This window comes from Vicugna pacos, chromosome 9, assembly GCF_048564905.1.
Source record: "Vicugna pacos chromosome 9, VicPac4, whole genome shotgun sequence".
Taxonomy (NCBI): domain Eukaryota; kingdom Metazoa; phylum Chordata; class Mammalia; order Artiodactyla; family Camelidae; genus Vicugna; species Vicugna pacos.
In genome coordinates, this window is record NC_132995.1 from 7,492,803 (window position 1) to 7,511,937 (window position 19,135).

A 19,135-nucleotide genomic window follows, 5' to 3' on the forward strand; every position below is an offset into this window, starting at 1 on the left:
TACACTATAGAACCCTAGAAGCGCAGGCTCAGAATCATTAATTTAGGCAAGCTAAGTAGTTATGCCTCAGTTGCTTCATCTATAAAATGGCGATTAAATATGGAGATTAAACAAGATAATGTATCAAATCTCTTAACATTGCGCCAGGCATGTAAATGTTAGCTATTGTTACTGTCTCGCCCTATGAGACTTCATCTTAAAATCAACTAATGTATGCTGTTTATAAATAAGGAAGGAAGCTCCCAGGCCCTTGGGCCCTGGCAAGCATCCATAGGGATCCAGAGCCTGGTAAGGCCGTTCTCGACTCGAAAAGGAAAAATGGCCCAGAGAGGGAAGGCGCCATGCAGGGGTTCACACTGCGGAACTCGGCATCGGGAAGGGGATGGGTCCGATGGCCCGGGACTTTGGCGCTGGAGATCTAAAGCCCGACCACCTCGGACAGGGGTTTCAGCGACCAGCCAGCCTAGCTCCCAAATGTCCGCCAGGGGGCGCAGGGCGCCGCGCAGCGGGGCGCGCGTGGGCGGGGAGGGCGCGCGGCCAGCGTGTCCCGGGGCGCCGTGGGTGTGGTCTTGGGTGTGAGTCGGCGGGAGAGCGAGCGGGGTCCGCTGCATAGCGGAGGCAAGAGTCCCTCGAGCGTGAGCTAGCGCACGCGCATGCGCACACTTGGTGGTCCTGATGGGCAGCGGCACCTCCTCCCCTCCGGGAGCCCGCTTGTCCCCGGTGTTACGTGTCAGGAGTTGCGTACCCAGGTTGTGTGGGTGGACGTTGGCGGACACGGCAAAGGGCGGGGGCAGGTTGTACCCAAGCTCCCTCGTCTAAACACACAACCCCCACGTCCTAGGGCTTGGTTCCCAGGCCCCCGCGGCAGGAGGTGGGAGGGAGGGATGTCCCGGAGGGAGGGCCCCTGAGTAACTTTTCTTCGGAAAGTATGCCTGTCTGGCCCCCAGCCCAGGCCTGAGTCATCAGGCTCTCGCTGCATTGAGTCATGGCCTCCACCCCTGCCCCCGAGAGCTTGGAGGGGACCCTCCTGAAGTCTTGCCCAGGGCTCCCTTCCCCGGGGTTTGGAGGGAGAGCGATCCCCTCCTACCAAAACACACACAGACAGATACACAGACACGCACACACATACCCCATCTCAAGACAGCCTGACTCCCATAGGGAACAAAGCCTTGGCTTTATTTGCTCTGTGGGAACACTGTTACGTTCACAGCCCCCTCCTAGGCACGGGATGAGAGGTGTTGGGTGTGGGAATCCCAGCGAGCACCCTGAAGGGGGCATCGTCCCCATCTAGTTCGCTCTTCCCCATCTTTTCCGTGGGGCGCCCCTCCAGGGTCAAGCACTAGTATGTGGTGAAGGCAGGAAAAAGGTGTGTGTAGGGGGTGAGAGTTCCCTTTAGGGAAGGGAAGGGAGGGCTGTAGCACCAAGAGTCCCTCCCCCCACGAGGTCCCTGGAAAGGGGACTAAAATAACGTCCTGGGGCCTTTCTGTCTGGCTGGGGCTCCGCTTAAATATGGTGGGCAGAGAGGGTGTGCCCCAACAGGCTAAAATTCTGACCACCAGTTGTGGGGAGCCCGGGGTAGGGGGTGCAGGCTGGGCTTTCAATTTGGGGCAGGTGAATGGAGGACAGAAATGCCTTATACTGGGCAGTCTGGGAGGAGCAGCGATAGAAGGGGCTTTTCTGTTGACTGAGGATCCTTATGAAAGAAAGGGGTGTGGCCAGAACTGGGGGGGGGCAAGAGGGGTCCCTCTGAGGAAGTAGGAGGTTGTGTCTCCCCTCTGAGCCCCCAGTGGTCCCGAAGCCTGAGGACATGATGGGTTGGAGGGTCCTTGCCTGGCTAGGCAAGAGGAAGTGGGCTGAGAAGGGAGGGGAAAAAGTCAGTTAGTCATTTCAACCAAGTGGACGCTCACTTATGGGGAGAGGCCAGAGGTCTTGCTCAGAATCAGGGATCAGACTGGTTAGGTCCGGGTATGTGTGTGCGTGTTTGAGTGACTATGTAGGCGCTCTCTCCTGAGAATGTCAGCTCCATCGGGGAAGGTATATACGTGTGCGTTGCTCTCTGCTGTAATCCCCAGTGCCTAGAAGGAGCCCTGAATGTATGAACAGAGTAGGTGCTCAATAAATATTTGAGTAACTGATGCACAGTTGGACGCTTCTGTGTGTGTGTGTGTGTGTGTGTGTGTATTAGTGTTGGTACGACATGCCAAGTGTATGTGAGGGTAGAGCTGTGAAAGGTGGGCAGAGAAGTCTTGCCCTTCCCCTGGTCCCCACTGTCTGGCTTGGGGGTGGAGGGACCCCCATCCTTACAGCCAGGGGAGTGGGCAGGCAGGACGTGTGTGGACAGGGGTGGGGGGGGGGTGCGTGCAGCTGTCCAGAGCTGGGGAGCCACAGCAGGGCAAGTGGGAGGGAGGGCCGGCAGGCAGCGGCTGGCTCACTCGGCCGAGCCCTTGTGGCGCCGCTTAGAGGGTGGCACTAGGCGGCGGGGCAGGTTGGTGGGCAGCCCGTGGCCCTCGAGCTTGGCCTCAATAAGGTGGCTGGCCAGGGCGAACTCCTCGTCATCCAGCATGCCATCTCGGTCGACGTCGCTCAGCTTCCAGATGCGCCCCAGCACAGAGTTGGGGAGCTTGGTACCCACCATCCAGGTCTTGGCCTTGGTGCCACTCAGCTTCCCGTCGGCTGGCGCCAAGTTGTAGAAGATCTCGTCGTACTTGGACTTGTCCTTGGTCACCACCCACTCTGCCTCGTCGTCCGAGCCCTCCTCACCGTCCTCCAGGGCCTCGTCAGGCCCCCGCTCCACAAACGGGCCCATGTGGGTGCCCTCGAAAGCGCCCCCCTGCACGCCCACCTCCGTGCTCTCCAGCTCCTCCTGCCGGAGCAGGGGCATGAGCTTGGCGATGTCGTGGGTCAGCATCTCATCCAGCGCCTCCAGCAGCTTCGGCTTCAGTGAGTGGAACTTGGTGAAGTCATGAGCCATCAGCAGCTCCTAGATCGATGAGGGCACAGAGGAGTCAGGGACACCATCCCCAGGTCCCCTCTCCCGTGCCGGGCATCCCCCCAAGTCACTGGACAGTAGTGGGGTTGGGGACCCTCCCGTGACTCAGCAGCTGTTCACCAGCCAGTAGAGAAGGATTTCATCATTTTGACATCGGCTGCAGTTTTATCAGAGCACCCCGGTGGGCCCTGAGCCCTGCCCAGCCTCTATGGCACCCCAGCTGCCCGGCCAGCACCCCCACTATTATGCAAGTTAAGAAAACACAATTCCTGCCACTCTGCTAGCTCTGTTACCAGGGCTAAGGCAGCTTGTCCCTGGGACCGCCCCCCACCCCACCCCCCAGGCAAGAAGTCATCTGGTGCTCGAGCCACTGGGGGCTGGGTTTGTGGTCACGCTGCTTCTCACCCGCGCAGCTGGTAAGTCAATTGCGCTGGGAGCTGCAGCAAAGACCAAGCTGTATCGTGGCACCACATTAATTTCCAGAGCCAAGGCAGAGAGGCCCACTGATTGTGACCATAAAGAAATGGGAATGTGATGGAGAAGAGCAGGGAGGAATCCTAGGCCAGGCTGCCCAGGTTCCAACCCAGCTCTGCCACTCAGGAGCTGTGTGACCTCGGGCAAGTGACTTCACGTCTCTGGGCAATAGTTTCCACATTTGTAAAAACAGGTTGATAAGCAGCACTCCCTTCACTGGGAGGTGGGAAAGGCTAAATGAATTCATATGGACCAAGTGCTCAGTAAATGTCAGCATAATATTAGCAGCTGCTATTTATCTAGCCCCAAGGGCTGGCTTGGTGGTTTACAGAGGGACTCAGTCCCCTTCTGTCTTAAGTCTCCAAGCCTGGCCTCCAGTCCCAAGAACAATGATACAGAATGGCTGTGGCAACTCCAGCCATTGTGTCTATATTCCAGCCAGCAACAGTACTTTGTACGATGATGGAAATGTTCTATGCTGTGCCGTCCAACGTGGTAACCACTAGCCACATTAAAACTGAAATTTTAAGTTTCTAGTTGAAGAACCTGAGGCTCTGAAAAGGTAAGTGACTTGTCCAGGTTCACAGAGCTAGTTGGTGGCCAAGGGGAAATTCACTCCACTATAATTCCTCAATCTTGGACTAGAAACATCTCAGATGCAAAGGTCAGAGGCTTTGAGTATCAGCCTAATGCAACCTCAGAACAGAGGCTCAGCCTGGGCCGACAGGCTAGTCCTCAATTCCATGCCTGAGCCTGGGACTCTATGCCTATGTTCATTTGGTCGCTCCTGCCCTGCCCACCTCCAGCAGCTCATTTACCCCAGGCTACCACACGCAAACCCAATGCTTTCCCCAACACTGATTAATCCTAGACCTGGAAAGGTGAGGAGCCTCCAGTGATCCCCTAATATCCGTCTGTCCCTTCCTTCTCCGTGCTGGAATCCCTGAATATTACCTGGGCACTTGGCCACCTAGAGGAAAGACTACATTTCCCAGCTTCCCTTGCAGCAGGTATGGCCATGTGACTAAGTTCTGGCCAATTGGATATCAGCACGAGTTTCATATGCACCTTTAGAATTATCCTGCTCAATACTGTAGCCACCTGGGATTATTTAAATTGAAATTAGTTAAAATTAAAACCTAAAATTTCAGTTTTAATATGGCTAGTGTTTACTGCATTGGACAACACAGCATAGAACATTTCCATCATTGTAGAAAGTACTATTTCTGGCTGGAATATAGACACAATGGCTGGAGTTTCTGCAGCCATTTTGTACCATGAGGGGTTCTTTGGATTGGAAGCTAGGAATGGAGACTTAAGACTGACGGGGGACTGAGTCCCTGGCTCTATAAAGTACCAAGCCAGCTGTGGACCATCTTCCAAGAGTTTTATGAAGGAGGGAAATAAAATTCTATCCTAATTAAGCCCTAGTTACTTTGGGTTTGCTCATCACTCCCTTATCGTAACTCACAAATCCATGCTCCCGAGGAATCATTGATAGGAAGTGCTTTCAGGAACCTGCCATCCATCTCTCCAGTTTCTGAGGCCCCATCCCAGAGCCCACAGAAGCCAACCTTCCTATCACCCCTTTGGCCTCCCACCTGCATCTTCTGGCAGTCAGGAAAGTCGCCGGGAGATATGTGATGCTCCAGCTGAATCTTAGCAAAGATGACGGGCAGCTTGAGGATCAGCTGCTTCTTCTTGTTCTCCTTCCCAAACACGGACGGCATCTCCTTCTTCAGGTAGCTGATGATGTATGTGTGAACCTGTCGTGGGTAGGGGGAGAGTTCTCACCTGAGCCTGCCTCACAGTCACGCAGTGGGGCTCGTTAAAACACACGTCACCCAGATTTCCGGAGTCACTTGGTCCTGAGAACGTGCATTTCTAACAGCTACAGGTAAGCTGCTGCTGCTGCTGGTGCCCTGGGAAGAAGGGCTCCTCCCCTCTTCCAGGTAATCTCAGTCCCTCCTGTGGCTTTAACACCCCTCCTCACCATCCACTGCCAGATCTACATACCAGCCTCAGCCTCTCCCTGGAGCTCAAGGCTCAGAGCTGATGGCCTTGTCAACATTCCTGGACAGCTCCATCTTAGGATGCCTTCTGCCTGCCTTGGAATTCGAGGGGCTGGGCCTCTCATCTGTGCCCATCTCAGGGAAACAAATGGCACCCCCCCAGCCCCCAGTTGAGCCCAGAAACCTGGAAATCATTCCTGATTTGAGTCTCACACCTCACCAGCCACATCCAATTCATCAGCGAGTCCTTTTAACTCCTAAATTTCTCTCCTACTTTTCCTTTTCTCTCCACCCCATCCCAGCAGGTACCCTCTCTTGCCTGGGGAGACACACCAGTCACCCCACTGGATTCCTGGCTTCCACACTGGCCCCTACAATCCCAATCCTCTTTCCCCATGCAGCAGCTGCTGGAGGTTTTGTTTTTCATTTTTGGAGTTTTCTTGTTTGTTTGCTTTTTGGGTTTTTTTTTTTTTTTTTTGTAGGAATAAGCACCAGACCACGAGACGCGGCTCTTAAGTCTCTATTTGCTTCTTATTCAAGTTTAAAATTCCTACCGCCACTGACAAGGACTTACTGCAAACAATTCTCAAAGCATGGTCACCATCCTCTCTGAAGTATTTTTTCTCTCTCTTTTTTTTTTTTTTTTTTGGTTTGGAAAATAGTTTTCATAAAACATCTGTTACTTAGGTTAACACATAATAAAATAGATTTTTTATTGCTAGTTTAAATGATCTTATATGAATTGTTATCAATATCTGTTAATCAATATACATAAATGTCAATAACTTACTTATAACATTTATCATAACTTGTTAATTATATAATTATTGTTTGTTCATTAATATGAGAGAAATAAATATTAAATGTCTTCTCAGTTTTAACTTCTAATATGGCCCATATAGAAAGATTTAATCCATGTACATACAAGGTCTTTGGGGTCCTCAATAATTTTTAAGAGTGTAAGGAGCTCCTGAGACAGAGGGGTTTGAGCAGCGCTGCTCTCCATTATTTGGCTCCTGCCACTTCATCCAACATTATCTACCCCCACCTACTTCCTCACCTGCCTTCTTTTGTGTTATTCTTTTAAAGGAGGTACTGGGTATTAAACCGAGGACCTCATGCAAGCTAAGCATGTGCTCTGTCACTGAGCTATACCCTTAGCCCCTACCTTCCTTTTTTATCATCATGTCTATCTTTTTCCCACCTCAGGACCTTTGCACATGCTGCTCTCTGCCTGGAACACTGCCCTGGTCTCCCAACTGGCTCCCTCAGCTTCCTTTTGATATCACCTCCTCACAGAGGCCATCCTATGGGAAGCAGGTGCCCCAAGCACCACTATCCAATTCCTTTCTAGCTTTACTTTTTATCACAATTCATCATTATTTTATTTCTGTTTGTTTACTTATTCTGTCTCCTTCTATCAGAATGTGAGCTCCAGGAGGGCTGAGACCTTGTCTGTTCCCTCTGTCCCCAGTGCCAGTGCATTGTGCATAGAAATTAACTGAAGAAACACTTGTGGAATAAACCAATGAACTGGAGAAACTTTGAGCCACAATTTCATAAGTTATCAAAAAACAAACAAGGAGAGAAGACAAGTGAGCATTCATATGTCCTATTTTTTAATAGGAAGCTCAATAATTAAATGGATATGCTTAAATAAAAATAAAATATACCTGAAAACCAAGAAACTACTCATGGGGATTGCCTATAGGGAAGCGAAACTGAGAGCCTTTGGAATCAGGGGTGGGAGAGGGCACTTTTGACAGAGCCTGAATGCTTTCCCATGAGAAGGTCTTAAATGTTAAATTAAAAGCACTCGTTAAAAAGTTCTTTTAGTGAGTCATAAATTTAGAATGTTAAATATTATGGTGGCACCTGGCTGGCTCTGAATCTTCATCTCCTCCCATCTCCACCACCCAGTCTCCTCCAGCCACCCTGAGCTTCTTGTCCAAGCACATCCCAGCCCCAGGGCCTTTGCACTTGCTGTTCCCTCTGCCTGGTATGGTCTTCCCCAGTTCTCCACTTGACTCACACCTTCCCCTCCTTCAGGTTTCTGCTCAAATATCACCTCCTCCAGGAGGCCCTCCCTGACAATCCTAGTCCCTAAAACAGCAGCTCGCCAGCCTCTCTTCTGCTTCATTTTCTCTCATAATTCTTATCACATACAATATAATATTAGAGATGAACTTCTTTAATATCCATTTCCCCATTAAAAAGCAATTCTACAAGAAAAGAAACGTTACCTGTTTTGTCCCCTACTGTATCCCCCAGGGCTTAGAACAGTGCTGGAGCACGAGGTAGGCGCTCAGTAACTGTTGAATGAATGTTATTGAGTGCCCCTGGGGTGCTTGGTATGAAGGTTCAGGGCATACTGGCCTCTTTAGAATCAGAACTTCCCAAGACTTTGGCCTCCAGGACCATAGCACAATGAGATCGCCCCTTCTAGCAGCAGCTGTCACTTCGACCAAAGGGCAGAGCCAGAGGACTCTTCCACATCTTACATCGCTACAGACGATGGGGAAACGAAGGCACAGAGGGTAGTTACCGAGAGTGCAGAGAGGTCTCGTACTGTCGGGGAGAGCATGTGGGAGGTAAATGATGTGGGCCGTTGTTCGACGGCAGAATCACACGTGGAGGGTGAGTGGGTGACACGGGGCAGGGGAGGGTCAGAGAGGCTTGGTCACCATAGACCTTGTGTCTTGAGCGGCACTGGGGAGCCATAGATGGATCTGCAGGAGGAGGGGGAAGGAGTGGTCTCTAGATCTGAGGAGCCAATCAGGGCAGGGGTGTGGCCAGGCTAGCAGGTGGGGCCTGTGGAGGGCCAATGGGGAGGGAGGAGGGGCGGGGCCTAAAGGCGGCTCCTGGGGACCCAGAAGTAGGGAGGCGGGAGGGCTCTAATGGCTTTTCCAGAAAGGAAGCGGGGGAAGGTGCCAGGAAGAGATAAGGTGGGAGGGTAGAGTGGGCCGGGGCGCGGGTCCCGGACTCCGGGGTTTGTCCAGGTTTCCGGAGCCGCCTCCTGCGTGGCAGAACCACCAGGTGTTCGGCCCCACCCCACCCCTCTGTCCCACGGACCCCGGGCCTCTGCTCTGGTTGCTGTCTTGCTTCTCGGAGGGGTCTGGGGGACCAGGTCCGGGGCAAGAGGGCGAACCAGGGGAAAACAGAGAGGGAGGCATGGAAAGAGAGAGAATGAATGAGGGAGGGGAGAGGAAAAAGAAAGAATAAGAGAAAGAGAAAGTGAGAAAGAGGTAGAAATGAGGCGATATATAGACAGAGAGACAGAGAGACAGAGACAGTCCAGAATCTGGGCAGAAGAGGAGAGAAAGGTGGATTCCAGAGGCTGCAGGAGCTGTCCACACTGGGCCGCTCCCTCCCAAGAAGGATTCCTGGGGCGGGGGTGGGGGCTCTGACTCACCCCCTCTCTGCTGCTCCTTAAATCAACACCTCAGGCTCCTCCATCCCCCACAACTTTCTCGGCCTCCCTGCCTCCCAGCTTCCTGCCCCACCTCCACCCTGGCAGACAGCCTCCCCTGTGAATGTTCCATTTGGCCTCCAAAGTTGCTCTTAAACCAGAGCTCTCCTCCCCTCTCCTGAGGTTCTGTCCTGATCCAGGCTCCTCCTGGTCCCCAGTCTCCTCCCAGGTCTCAGCACTGGGTCTCACTGCCCTGGAATCTACCCTCCAGAAGGCAGCTGGAGTCTGACCCTGTGCCTTCTCGGCTCTGAATCCTTCCATGGCTCCCCAGTGCCCTGGGGACCAAAGTTCCAGGCCACAGCCCTGGGTGAACTGACTCTCACCCACCTCCCCAGCCTCAGATCCAGTTACTCCTACTGTCTACACTGGGTTCAACACTGACATTTTCCCTCTTCCCTGAACTGGCCATGGTCTCATCTCCAGTCCATGCACTTGCTGGTTCCACTTTCTAGAATCCCTTCCCCTACTCATTCTCCTCATCCTCCAATTTTGCAGCTCAGCTGCCCTCTCCTCCAAGAAGCCCTCCCTGATTTCCCCTGGGCTTCCCCCACCCAGCCGTGACCATGCCGGGTTGTCACTGTCTGGGGATGGGGCTGTCTTCTCTCCTGGATTGCTTTGGTCACTGCTGTGTTCCCAGCGCCACCAGCACAGAGCAAGGCACAGCAGGAGCAACTTCTTAGATTAGAGAACTAACTGATCAGCTGATGTCAGTGACCAGCAGCCACATAGAGAAGGATCAGAAGAAAGACAAGAGCCGGCCCTCCCTGCCTGTCCCCCGTGACTGCTCAGCCAGCCCCCCATTAGTGCTCACCCGCACCAGCCGGGCCCTCTTCACCAGGTCATTGAGCTTGCGCAAGGCGGCATGGCGTGGCAGGCCCTGGATGTCGCGGAAGAGGTCTTGCTCCTCCAGCTCGAAGAGCCGCCGGTTGTCGGGCACCAGGAGGGGCTGGGACCAGAAGGAGCCGATGTAGACACGCAGCACCTCGGGCGTGCCCACCACCTTGCCCAGCGCCCACATGAGCGCCCCGTAGACGCGCATTAGCTGCTGCGTCTCCACCATGTCGGCCTTGTTGAGCACCACGCGGATCTTGTCCTCGTGGCCTCTCAGGGCGTTGATGGCCTCCGAGAACTCGTCGGAGATCTCCAGCTTGTGAGCATCAAAGAGCAGGATGATGAGGTCCACCCGCTCAGCGAACCAGCGCAGCACGGCTGGGAAGTCATAGCCTGGGGGGAAGGGGAGGGGGTAACAAGGATGCCAGGGGCAGAGGTCAGCCCCAGAGCCTCCAGTCATTCGGGCGCAACCATGGGTTTGGACTTACATTGGGCTGTACAGATGTTCAGGTTGTTAACTATCCAAACTTGTGTCTATGGGAAACAGCCGAGGTCCCAGGGGTGACCCCACAGCTCTGGTCCAACCAGCCCTCAGAATTTCCCCCATCACTCTGGCTCCAGTTGCTCAGGCCATCTGACTACAGGGGGAAATCACCCCTCCCCCATTTCATTCATTCATTAGGCAGACATTAGCAGCATGCACTGGTCAGGATGCAGGGGTTAGCAAAACACTGAAGTGTTTCCTACTAGACTCCCTGTGGTTCTATGTACCTCAGTCCCCCAAAGGGCCTCCCCAGGACCTGTCAGATCACCCCACCAACCAGCAACTAACGAGTTCACCCAGGCCCTTGCCACAGCAGATGTGAAAAATTTTCAGTTTGTTAACAATATTGACCGAGAGTCTTCTGTGTGCCAGGCCCTGTCCTGGGCACTGGGGATGCTACAGAGAACACACAGACAAGGTCCTTGCCTTTGTGGAGCATAATAGCTGGCTCCTGAGTTCATTCATTCATTCCTCTCACCATTCATTTCCTCATTCACTTATTCATTCACACAGTCCACTCTTTTGCCTGTTCCCTCATTCATTCAGCATCAAGCGATGCTTGGGAGAGCAGAGAGAAGCAGTTGAGACCCCCTGACTTGGCAGTCAGGAAGACCTGGGTTTGAATTTTAGCTCTGCCCCCATCAGTTAGGTGACCTTAAGCAAGCAGGTAACCTCTCTGAACCTCTGTTTCCTCTTCGGTAAAATGGAAATCATAATAGCATCTACCTCAGAGGACTGTGTGAACATTAAAAGAATATAAATAGGCTAATATATATAAAAAGCTTAAGACAGTGCCTGACACTGAACTACACACTTAAAATGAGTAACTTTAGGCATGTAAATTATACCACAATAAAACTGTTAGAAAAAAAAATAAAAGCAGTGCTGGGTGCATGGTAAGCACTCAACAAGTATTACTCACGATCCCTGCAAGTCATCCAGGAGCCATCCCCAAAGTCACCTGCTCTGTGCAGAGGACACACTGGCTGAGACACCTCCAATTCTGTCTTAACTTTGCTCCCAGTCCAGAGGTCAGACTGGGATGGGAAAACCCAGGGAGCTGCAGGAGCCCAGAGGGAGGTGCCTGATCCAGCCTCGGAGGTCAGGGAGGGCTTCCAGGAGGAGGGAACAGAGTGACAACCTGGGGGATGAGGGTTTAACTGACAGAACAGAAACCCATCGCTGATTCAGTTGATGTCAACTCCCGCTCTCCCTGAATCAACTCATTGAATCTTCAAAACAACCCCAGGAGACAGACACTCTATGACCCCCATTTTCCAAAAGGGGGAACTGACAAACAGAGAGGTTAAGGAATTTATTCCAGATACAGGTAGGAGGCAACAGAGCAGCAGCCCTATGGGCCTCCACGCTCCACTTGGGGGCTTGTGCTGGGCCCATCCTGTCAGGGAGGAAGCAGTCTCCTGCAGCCACTGGGGACTGGACTGGACAGGGCGGGGGTGATGACATTGTTTTGGGGGGAGGAAGGGCCAGGTCACCATAAGGACAGCAACTGGGGCCCCTCCTCCCTCCCCAACGTCTACACAAACACACACACCAGCCTAGATTTGGAAAATGTGTCTCATGTAGGGAGGGAAGATGGGAGGGAGGTTGAGTCAGCGTGGGAATGCAAGACGTGGCACCTGGGGTGCACAAACACAGCACTCACACAGGGAAAAGAGTTATCCTGAGCACTTCCATAGCACTCACTGTGTGCCACACAGTTCTAAGGCTCCACACATTTTGACATTTAATTTTAACCCTCAGGGCAAACTCTGAGGCTGATGCTATTATACTTCCATTTTATATATGAGAAAACTGAGGCACGGAGAGGTTAAGTGGCTTGGTCAAGGTCCCACAGCTTCAAAGTAGTAGAGCCCAGATATGAACCCCGCCAGGGGGCTCCACTATGCTACAATCACACACATGTGTGCACACATATTCCAGACACACGCTCCACCAATGCACACATGCATCCACACATACACTCATGCACTCAGTAGCACACACTTGGATGCAATCATACCCACACACTATAAGATGCAGATTTCCAAACATGCCTTACTCACAATCTGGGACCTACACAAATATTTGTGGTCACAAAATTGCAAAGACATCGTGAAACACAAAGTAACAGGCAGCAGCTGACGCACACAAGCCCATGCACAACTGCACACCCATCATGTTACAGAGACACAATCATATACACTCCTGCACACACACACACACCTCACGTGTACACACAAGCACACAACTGTATACAAAGACATAACCACACGCCATCACACGCAATCCAACAAAATCCCCTCCATCCTATACAGTCCTCCACGGCCACACAGTTACACACATGTACAACCACACGCACAGCCCTGACACACAGACACACCACCTCAGAGTCACACCCACAGCTGTACACTTTCCCAGACACATGCCAAATTATCCACACGGTTACACAAAACTTCCCTTGCACAATGCACTCACACACACGTTCCACAATACAGTCGCATACGGAGACACCCTTAGTCACGGTCACACACAGTCCCACAAAGTCCCCAGTGGTCCTTCAGAGCCACAGAGAGTCACACCCAGCCAGAATCACGGGCACGGACTCCTAGACACACACATACACACATCCTCACAGACAGACAGACGCTCCTTCTCTTCCTCTCCCCCCACTGCCAGGGAAGGAGACCCCGTTCTCTACTCTCTCCCACCTGCCACAGCCTTTGGGTCCCCCACCCGGCAGCCCAGCCCTGGCTTGGAGGCCCTGCTCCCTCCGGCTGTCCCAGGCCTGGCCCCCGGGGCAGGCTCCCCAGGAGCTCCCCGCCCGCTGCTCCCGCGTCGGGCTGGCGGCGGGGTGGGGGGGGGCACCCCCATCGCCCGTGCAGCTGCCTCCAGCCTTTCTCCCCGGGGGGACGCGCGCTCCGGGGCGCTGGCCAGGGACACCGGAACCCTCCGCGCCCCCGCCCCGCAGCCCAGCCTCCTTGCCGTCGCCTCCCAGTCCCCTCTGCCCCACTCTGCAGCCTCCTTTGCCCCAGTTTCTGGCCTCCGAGGCGGCGCGGGGCGGCGGCGACCGAAATGCTGGGGGGTGGGGGAGGGGGGAGGGGGCGCAGCTGCCGGGCCCGGCCGGGCAGGGGCGGGGGCTGGGCTCGCTCGGAGGCCCCCGCAGGAATTCACCCCCCGCCGCTCCCCCTGCACAGCTGTTTATAAATTCCAGGCCCGGCCTTGGCCCCCGCCCAGATTATCCCTCCCCGGCCCTTCTCAGCCCCATCAGTGGCCCAGACGCGGAGCCAGGAGCTCACACCGACCCAGGGCCTCCCTGCCCGGCTCCGCCTCCTCTCCGCGGCTCCCGTCTCTCCGCACGGCTGCCTCGCCCTCTGAATCTCTCCGTCCCTGACTTTGTGTATCTCTCTCGGTCTGTCTGGATCTCCCCTCTCCATCCTCCAGACCCGCCCGGACATGCAGCTGCAGCCTGTTCACATGCGCTCACCCGCTGGCCTCCCCCACCCATCGACCTGCGCCAAGGTGGAGGAACCGCAGCCTTCGGCCAGCTCCCTTCTGCTACCCAGCTGGCTCAGGGTCGGCTGACCCAGGCTCAAGTTCTAGCAGAGACCCTGGGCCCTTCCTCCCTTGGACCTCGGAGTCCCCACACTCAGCCCCCTCCTCCCTCAGACCCAGGGATCCGGGCCTCACTCACCGCGGCTCACTCTCTGTTTGGCACCCGACAGGATGCCTGGGGTGTCGATGATACTAATGCTCTCCAGGACCTGATTGGGGAGGTGGGCGCACATGAACCTGGGGTAGAGGGAAGGTCAGGGGTCAATGCAGGGAGGGGCAGGAGGAGAGGACACATAAGAAGGGAGACCAGAGGAGAATCAGGCTCAGAGATGGGAAAAATCTTGAAAGAGAACAGAAAGATCAGGGCACAGATTAACAACTATAAAAAAAAATCAGAGCTGATGTTTACTGGGCACTTACTTTGTGCCAGGTGCTGTTCTAAGGACTTTGTATGTATTAATTCATTCAGTCCTCACAACAACCCTACAGAGTAAGGACTATGGTTATCCCCATCTTCCAGATGAGGATAAGAGGAACAGAGAGGTTAAGTCATTTGCCCAAGTCCACCCAGCTAGATGGGAGTTGAACTCAGGCTCCATTGGCTTAACTGCTCCCCTGGAGAAGGCAGGAAGAGGAAGGATCCCATAGAGAGAAGGGAACTGGGGCTGAATAGGAGAGAAACACAGGCAGGGATGGGACAGAGAGGGGGGCCAGGGACAGGAAGATGCATTCCTGGCTCTCAGCTGCACACCTGTTGAGGAAGGTGTTCCCGAAGGGGTTGAGTTTGCGGAAGGGCTTGTCCGGGTCAACGACGAGAGCGTTGCCAGGCACCGTGCCCTCGGTGTCACCATGCATGACGGCCACGAAGCAGTCGGTGGTGGGCTCGGGTCCCACGCGGGAGCCGGGCACCTCCTGCTCCAGGAGGTACTGGATGAAGCTGGTCTTGCCCGTGCTGTACTGGCCAGCCACCAGCACCATGGGTTTGCCGTCAAAGTCGGCATCCTCCAGGGCTGGTGAATGGAAGGCCCCGAAGCGGTAGTGCTCCTCTAAAGGCAGCAGCTTGGTGCGGTACAGCTCCTTGAGTGCCGAGGTCACCGTGCGGATGGCCTCGGGCTGCTGGCCCCGAGCCCCTCCCCGCTTCAGCCAGCTGAACATGGTGGCTGCACACTGCCTGCTGGCTCGCTGAAGGAGATGCACGAGGTGGGGAGAGCTACCTGAGGGAAGAGAGGGTGTTGACAGAGGACTGCCTGGAGAAGGAGGTGGGAATGCATAGTGGGGGAGGAGCCTCTGAGAGCAGTGATGGAGGATGGCAGGAGGTGACGGCTGAAGGAGGAAAAAGGAAGAGAAGGAAGAGAAAAAGAGTGACAGTGGAATGACTGAAAATGGAGGATTGATGATGGACGATCAAGAGATAAACAAATGGAAGGATGCAGCAGCCAATGCAAAGAAATATATTCCTTCATCTTTTTCTTTCTCCTTCCTCACCCCTTCCATTATTTCATACATTTTCACTGAAATCACATCATGTGTCACATAGACCAAAGACCAGTCCCCATACAGTCAGAGCCTCCAGTGAGGTGAGAACCTGGGCACTGAGCAGTCAATGATGCCTGGGAAGTGCCGGGGAGTGGATTTGTAGGCACCAGAGCAGGACAGGATGAACGAACCACAGGATCGGGAAAGCTCTGTCTTGGCTGACTTTTGAGCTGCTCCCTAAAGAGTGAGCAGGACAAGGGCATTTAGGAAGAGGATGGTGTGTGTCATGGCTTGGAGTGATGAAATGGACGGACAGAGTGGCTGGACACATGGACACGAGGGTGAGGAATGAAAACTGAGGCTGAACGACTGCTCTTGGCCCCCCAGATCATGATATTATCACAAGAATAATAACATTTATGATCACTGCATGCCAGACACGGCTCTAACTACTCACTGAATCTTCACAACGGCCTTGTAAGGTAGGGCTATTATCTTCCTTACTTTTCTGACAAGGAAATGGAGGTTTAGGGAGATAACCACAACTTGCCTAAGTTCACTTTGCTAGAGAGTGCTCAAGGTGGGACTCCAGGCAACGTGATCTCAGAGCCTGCACTCCTATCGTGGGTCTAAGGAGTTAGGGAGAGAAAAAATTAGGGACTTAGCGGCAACGAGCACCCGCAGCATTCAGGCTGTGTTCTCTAGATTCCTGTACTACTCTTTCATTCTCTATAGGATCTGTAGTGATGTCCCTTTTGTCACTCCTGTTTTCAGTCATTTGTGCCTTTGCTTTCTTTCCTTTCTTCCCCCTTGATCAGTCTAAGCAGATGCTTATAATTTTAACGATCATTTCACAGAAACAACTTTGGCCAGACTGAAGTCACTAAACACTTTTTTACTAAAAGAAACTGAGACTTCTTGGAGAAATGGCTGACTCCAGGGCTGAGGCAGGGAAAGAACAAGTGAGCTTGGATCAGATAGTGGGGAAGTGCTCAAACACGGATGGAGCGTGTCTCATGGGGACACAGATCCAGCCGGACAGGAGTCCCACTAGGAGATGGGACAATTTGAGCATCAGAAATACTGCAAACCAAATATGTTAAAATCCACAAAATCATAATGATACTTTTAAAAAAGGGAAAAGAATTCGGGGAAGGTGCTAGAGAGGTCAAGGAGAGGCAGGAGCTAGGACCTGGGATGTTGGCAGAGGGAGGGGACCCTGGGCGGTGTCCTATGCAGGGAGGGACCTGAGGGACATCTTGGGGAGGACGCTTGAGGATGGCTGGACAGGCATGGGGTTGGTGAGGGAGGAGAGGCGCTCTTGGGTGGGAGGAGGGAACCAACTAGTCCAGAAGTGGATGAGCGCGGCAGAGGGAGATCCCAAGGAGGGGATCTCCTCTGGTTAGGAGGATGGGGGAGTGGAAGAGACTGTAAGGGACGAGGAGAGTGAGGGACACTGTTACAGGCTGGAAGGGGCTGGGGGTGGTGGAGGAGACAGGTGGTTTGGGAAGGGACTGGGGACACCGGGGAGACCGTGACACACTGACTGCGGTGTGGACTGAGGGTCTTTGGGGAGCGGGGGAGTAATCGACAGCCAGGGCATGCTCGGGGTTTCCGCGGGCGGAAGTGGGGAGGCGACAGCTGCGGTCGGGGGCCACTCACCGATGGGGAGCGCAGGCGGCTGGACCCGGCGGGCGAGCTGGGCGGGGGTCCCGCAGGGATCCGAGGCGCCCGCAGAGCGGCCTGTGCTCGCGGTCCCGTCCGGAGCCGTCTGAGCCGGGTGGGGCCCGGAGCCCGGAGGAGGGAAGGGAGGGGCCGAGGGGGGCGGCGGGCGGGACGAAGCGCCCCCCTCCTCCCCAAACTGGGCGCCTGGCCTCTGGCGCCCTCTGGTGGGGAAGGACGGGGCTTCTTTGCGAGATGGGTGAGCGCGCGGGCCTCCAGTCCCAGGTTCAAATTTCATGTCTCTCTTCTTAACATGGGAATAGTAATAATAAAGCAATAAGACCAATAATAATAATTTTAAAACTTAAGTGAGTTCGTGAAACTCTTCTGCTCACCACCCTCCCTGGCTCTTCTTTCACTCAAAGTAGAAGTCAAAGCCCTCACTGCGCAAGGCTCTGCACCATCTCCGGCTGCCTCTGCGCTCACCTCCTTCTCTCTCCCCCTCGCTTGCTCAGCTCCAGCCACTCTGGCCTCCTCGCTGTTCCTCAAACAACCCTCCAACCTCAGGGCCTTTGCACTCGCTGCTCCTCCACCTGGAACGCTGTCCCCCCAGGGATCTGAGTGGCTCCCTCCTTCCCCTCCTTCAGGTCTCTACCTAAATGTCACCTCTTCAGAGAAGCCTTCCCTGATCTCCCTGTTTTTAATGCAGCACCCACGGTCTATCCATTATCACGGCTTTATTTTCTCCACTGTCTTTATCACCACTTCACATGTTTACATCTCTCTGTTTCAGTGAAGGTCTCCCTCACAAGGACATGAGCCCCATGAGAGCAGGGATTCCAGACTGGGTGGTTCCTTGATGTGTCTTCGTACATGTTGTTGAATTAATCCCTAATCTTTACTGAGGGCTTCCTACCCACAGACACCACTCTAAGCTCTTTGCACATATTAACTCATTGACGTCTCAGAATATCCCTGAGAAGTAGGTGGTGTTTTTCCCATTTCACAGATGACAAAACTGAGACCCAGAGAAGTGAATGCAGAAAACCCAGAGAGATTGTTCAGGGCTTAGCAACATGCCTTGCTCACAGCAGGTGCTTCAGAAACATCAGCTGTAATAATCCAGATCCGTTTTTTTCTCCAGATCCTTGTACCTCACAGACTCAGAACATCCAAGGCCTTCAGCCAAATCCCAGCTCTACTGCTTGCCTGCTGTAGAATCCCTGGGAAGTGACTTTGCCTCTCCAAGCCTCAGCTTCCCCATCTGTAAAATGGGCCTTTGTCCTGGCTTCACAGAACCACTTCCCTTGGGTCTTTTCTCAAATAGAACCTCCTCAGTGAGCCTGACCCTGACACCTGCACCCCTGCCTCCCCGCCATGCCTCTCCCCACTCCCCACTTCCTTTCCCTTCTTAGTGCTCATCACTGTCAGTCAGAATATGTCTGTGACTAATATTTAATCTCCCCCTGCAAGTCTGTCAGCTCTTGAGGGCAGGGACTGAGGTCTCTTCTGTTCACTGTTGTCACCCCAGTGCCTTGAACAGTGCCTGGCACACAGCAGGCGCTCATGAAATATATTTAATTGATTGAATGCAATAATGTATTTGATTGGGGTAAGAAAAATGCTCTAAAATTCACTGTAAGGATGGTTGCACACCTCTGCAAATATGTTAAAAACCATTGACTTGTACACTCAAAGTGAGTGAGTCATATCACCAGCGAAATATCTCAACAAAGCTGATATAGACAGGCGTATGTATATATGATATACACAATGATAGAATATGACCATATATACTGCATAGTGGTATATATGTGTGTAATATACAACATGTGCAGTACTTTACATATTATATATATAAATTATATATTATATAGATACTTTATATAAAATTTATTATAAATATGTAAAAAATCATATATTAATTGTGTATTATATATAAATATTATATGTATTAAATAAAAGGCCAGGAGCTTAGTACTAACCAACATTTACTGCTAGGAACCAGGTCCTATTCTAAAAGCTTGACAAGGACCCCCTGCCCACTAGGAGGCAAGGTCCTGCTATTACTATTTTTATCACTTATCAACCCCATTTCTCAGATGGGAAAGTCGAGGTATGGA

At 53.1% G+C, this 19,135-nt stretch overlaps 1 protein-coding gene across 2 annotated transcripts; it reads right to left on the reverse strand.

The window, feature by feature from the left end:
- Positions 1–1,155: 1,155 nt before the first annotated feature.
- Positions 1,156–17,144, reverse strand: EHD2 (EH domain containing 2). Of its 2 annotated transcripts, none has more exons than XM_072966761.1 (6): positions 17,013–17,144; positions 14,626–15,084; positions 14,014–14,111; positions 9,756–10,168; positions 5,065–5,229; positions 1,156–2,980 (listed from the first exon to the last, which is right to left on the reverse strand). In XM_072966761.1, the coding sequence occupies exons 2-6, from the start codon at positions 15,027–15,029 to the stop codon at positions 2,429–2,431; spliced, it is 1,632 nt and encodes a 543-aa protein (XP_072822862.1). In that variant the 5' UTR covers positions 15,030–15,084; positions 17,013–17,144; the 3' UTR covers positions 1,156–2,428. The 2 variants fall into 2 exon arrangements, with proteins under 2 accessions (XP_072822862.1, XP_006208575.1); XM_006208513.4 differs by having other exon boundaries at positions 14,626–15,088.
- Positions 17,145–19,135: the final 1,991 nt, after the last annotated feature.